The 5,000-nt window shown below is 40.9% G+C and overlaps 1 protein-coding gene across 2 annotated transcripts in view; it reads left to right on the top strand.

The window, feature by feature from the left end:
• wdr17 (WD repeat domain 17) overlaps positions 1-5,000 on the top strand; it is a gene marked incomplete at both ends in the record, with an annotated part of 34,465 nt that overhangs the window by 23,870 nt on the left and 5,595 nt on the right. For both annotated transcript variants that reach the window (XM_084454338.1, XM_084454337.1), the window contains one exon: positions 2,274-2,385. In XM_084454338.1, coding sequence (XP_084310464.1) covers positions 2,274-2,385 — 112 coding nt within the window. The remainder of the gene's footprint in view (positions 1-2,273; positions 2,386-5,000) is intronic.

Raw genomic sequence — 5,000 nt, 5'->3', positions numbered from 1 at the left:
TCACTATACTGAACACACTAAACCCTCCCTATCACTATACTGAACACACTGAACCCTCCCTATCACTATACTGAACACACTGAACCCTCCCTATCACTATACTTAACACACTGAACCCTCCCTATCACTATACTGAACACACTGAACCCTATCACTATACTGAACACACTGAACCCTCCCTATCACTATACTGAACACACTGAACCCTCCCTATCACTATACTGAACACACTAAACCCTCCCTATCACTATACTGAACACACTGAACCCTATCACTATACTGAACACACTGAACCCTCCCTATCACTATACTGAACACACTAAACCCTCCCTATCACTATACTGAACACACTAAACCCTCCCTATCACTATACTGAACACACTGAACCCTCCCTATCACTATACTGAACACACTGAACCCTCCCTATCACTATACTGAACACACTAAACCCTCCCTATCACTATACTGAACACACTAAACCCTATCACTATACTGAACACACTAAACCCTCCCTATCACTATACTGAACACACTAAACCCTCCCTATCACTATACTGGACACACTGAACCCTCCCTATCACTATACTGAACACACTAAACCCTCCCTATCACTATACTGAACACACTGAACCCTCCCTATCACTATACTGAACACACTGAACCCTATCACTATACTGAACACACTAAACCCTCCCTATCACTATACTGAACACACTGAACCCTCCCTATCACTATACTGAACACACTGAACCCTCCCTATCACTATACTTAACACACTGAACCCTCCCTATCACTATACTGAACACACTGAACCCTATCACTATACTGAACACACTGAACCCTCCCTATCACTATACTGAACACACTGAACCCTCCCTATCACTATACTGAACACACTAAACCCTCCCTATCACTATACTGAACACACTGAACCCTATCACTATACTGAACACACTGAACCCTCCCTATCACTATACTGAACACACTAAACCCTCCCTATCACTATACTGAACACACTAAACCCTCCATATCACTATACTGAACACACTGAACCCTCCCTATCACTATACTGAACACACTGAACCCTCCCTATCACTATACTGAACACACTAAACCCTCCCTATCACTATACTGAACACACTAAACCCTATCACTATACTGAACACACTAAACCCTCCCTATCACTATACTGAACACACTAAACCCTCCCTATCACTATACTGGACACACTGAACCCTCCCTATCACTATACTGAACACACTAAACCCTCCCTATCACTATACTGAACACACTGAACCCTCCCTATCACTATACTGAACACACTGAACCCTCCCTATCACTATACTGAACACACTGAACCCTATCACTATACTGAACACACTAAACCCTCCCTATCACTATACTGAACACACTGAACCCTCCCTATCACTATACTTAACACACTGAACCCTCCCTATCACTATACTGAACACACTGAACCCTATCACTATACTGAACACACTAAACCCTCCCTATCACTATACTGAACACACTGAACCCTATCACTATACTGAACACACTAAACCCTCCCTATCACTATACTGAACACACTGAACCCTCCCTATCACTATACTGAACACACTGAACCCTCCCTATCACTATACTGAACACACTAAACCCTCCCTATCACTATACTGAACACACTGAACCCTCCCTATCACTATACTGAACACACTGAACCCTCCCTATCACTATACTGAACACACTGAACCCTATCACTATACTGAACACACTAAACCCTCCCTATCACTATACTGAACACACTGAACCCTCCCTATCACTATACTGAACACACTGAACCCTCCCTATCACTATACTGAACACACTGAACCCTCCCTATCACTATACTGAACACACTGAACCCTCCCTATCACTATACTGAACACACTGAACCCTCCCTATCACTATACTGAACACACTAAACCCTCCCTATCACTATACTGTTGGTATTGATCTGTGTTGATCAGCATGAGTATTGATCAGTATTGATCTGTGTTGATCAGTATCAGTATTGATCTATGTTGATCAGTATCAGTATTGATCAGTATTGATCTGTGTTGATCAGTATCAGTATTGATCAGTATTGATCTGTGTTGATCAGTATCAGTATTGATCTGTGTTGATCAGCATGAGTATTGATCAGTATTGATCTGTGTTGATCAGTATCAGTATTGATCAGTATTGATCTGTGTTGATCAGTATCAGTATTGATCTGTGTTGATCTCCTCCTGCAGGGACCTAGCGGCTGACCTGCTCCACATGATCCCAGACAACCACCTCCTATTGGCTAAGCTGTGTGCTTTCTACCCCGGCAGCTCTGCTGACATCAACCAGCTACACGAGAAGGTCGCTCACCCTTAACATTTAACCCCTGACCCTTAACACACCTAACACCCACCCCTACCCTACCTAATCTCTAACACTAGCCCCGACCCTAACCTTGCATGTCCACTTGCGCAATTGACGCACATGATAATCTCAAGCCCATTCAGAACCAATGGCAGAGTGAAATCCTCAAATGGATGATGCAAGTTCCGGTGGCGATGTGTTCGCTCGCAGCGTGCAAAGATGCTTCAGACTAGCATCAAATGGGATGGATGTTTATTTTATGCAGATTCCTGGTGAATTTCACATGGCGTGTCCAATCAGGAGAGGGCCAAAGTGAAGGGGTCAGAAAGACCCTGGCCAGCGATCTCCCCAAACGTGGAAGTCAGGGCTTTTCTTTCACAGTCCCCCCCCCCCCCTCAAGAAGCTGGTGCTTTTTGCCAGGCCATCACTGTAAATAAGAATTTGTTCTTAAAGGAGTAGTAAAGGGAAAATACATGTTTAGCCCTGTTTTAAGGTTACTTATGATCATATACAATGGTTCAGATCAAAACGTTGACAAAACTAGCACTTTTGAGAAAGTCTGATAATTTCTCTACCACCGTTTAGGTCATACAATGGATGTGGGTGGGCACCTTGAAAAATCATTCAAAAACATGTTAAACTCTCGATTTCAAAGACAAGAAACTCACCGAGGTGTTAGTTGGCGTTCTGACATATAATTCGCCATAAATTAAGATTCTAGTTCATCTAGTTCATTAAAAGAATTTTTTTTTGCATAGAACTATTTAGTCGCAGCCAGGGCCGTTGCTATGAATTTTGGGCCTCCTTAAAGAATATTGGTGTGGGCCTCTACCCCTCCCACTTTTTTTCGACCCCTTTTTTTTTTTTTTATATATATATCATTTTGTATTTATTTTTCTGTTTCTCTATGTTCTTTTTCTAATGAACCTCTCCATAGACATTTACTTGTGTATTTCCTGTGCTTGGACTGTCTCTGTCTGTAGCAGTTTCATTACTGGAACTACTATGAGCCTCTTCACTCCCTTCACTCTCTGTTTCTGACTGGCTAGGACCTGGCTCTGTAGACAGTAAGACCAGAACAGTGTCTTCTTAAGACTTGGGAATAAATCTATGTAGCACTGTAGAGTTTACAGGAAGCTGGCTAGGAGGCTGTTGATTGGCTAATAAACGCCTCTCTTATTTCAAGCGAATACCCTCTAAAATAACAAAAATGAACTGAACAAATCAGCATTTAAACTGAAATCAACTCTATATGAATTTCTATGAATTAACACCACTATTTATTTATTTATTAACCATGAATTTCTTTATGTAATGTAACTGTTTCATATGTAGGCTATCTTAACCTGGATTACATCTACATGTTGCTATTCAGTACAGTAGTTCAGTAATAAGTTTAACTAGCCAACCAGTGTCTACCTCACTCACTCACCATCTAAAGCATCTTCTGGGGGCTGGGGGTGGGTGTCTAGGTCAGACGAGGCCACAGCTGACTCTGTGAGTAGCAGGACATAAAGGTTTTAAAAAGAAATCAACTCTATATGAATTTCTATTAATTAACTTAACACTTTTGAAGCCTCGGCGCTACCATTTAATATAACTATATAACTATCTTGACGGCTTACATAGCTTACTTAGTTGTGCTTACATAGACCATAGGCCTGTTGTGGTATTTCACATGCCTCTGTAATATGATCTTTAGAAACGTCTTTAGACACGAAATAAACAATAACAATAGCTACCGTAAGGAGTTCCGCTTCCTGAATCCCCTCTGCGGATTGATCTACACATCTACAACGGCCGCGTCAATTCAACTCAATGGATTTCATAAAATGATCAATAAAACCCTACAGGATTCATACTTTGCGGCAAATTTGATGTCAGAACACCAACGGACACCAATTACCCCCTCGGTGAGCTTCTTGTCTTTGAAATCGAGAGTTTAACATGTTTTTGAATGATTTTTCAAGGTGCCCACCCACATCCATTGTATGAATGAATGAATGATGCTTTATTCACGTCATGCCATGTGAGTTACCTGCTGCTCGTGTTTTATGTGGCATGTGAACATGGTCTCCCTGAGAAGCTATCAGAAGATTATAGTAGGGAGCCATTTCACATTCAACACAGACATTACATACAGTTTAGATGCATACAAGTACACGACAGTACAATCATACAATACCAACACAAAACTATACATAACAATACAACACATAATACAATACCAGTACAATACAAACACTTAACAATACAATACCAACACATAACGATAACAAGTTAAATGTGACCTAAACGGTGGTAGAGCAATTATCAGACTTTCTTAAAAGTGCTAGTTTTGTCAACGTTTTGATCTGAACCATTGTATATGATCATAAGTAACCTTAAAACAGGGCTAAACATGCATTTTCCCTTTAATACTCCTTTAATTATTTGCCTGGTTAAAGCAATACATCGCGATATTTGGACCTTTACAAACATGTCTGGTGCTAATTCTCCAATTAGATTTACTAAAAGTAAGTTGAATCATCCAAACAGTCTACTCAGAAAGATAATACATTGACATTTATTACCTTTTAAAACTCGCGCCCCCGGGACGCAGCATTCAGTTG

This window comes from Borostomias antarcticus (genome assembly GCF_949987555.1).
Source record: "Borostomias antarcticus genome assembly, chromosome: 20".
In the NCBI taxonomy this organism is placed as follows: Eukaryota; Metazoa; Chordata; class Actinopteri; order Stomiiformes; family Stomiidae; genus Borostomias; species Borostomias antarcticus.
Note: the sequence above shows the minus strand (reverse complement) of the source record. Positions and strands in the feature narration are given on the sequence as shown.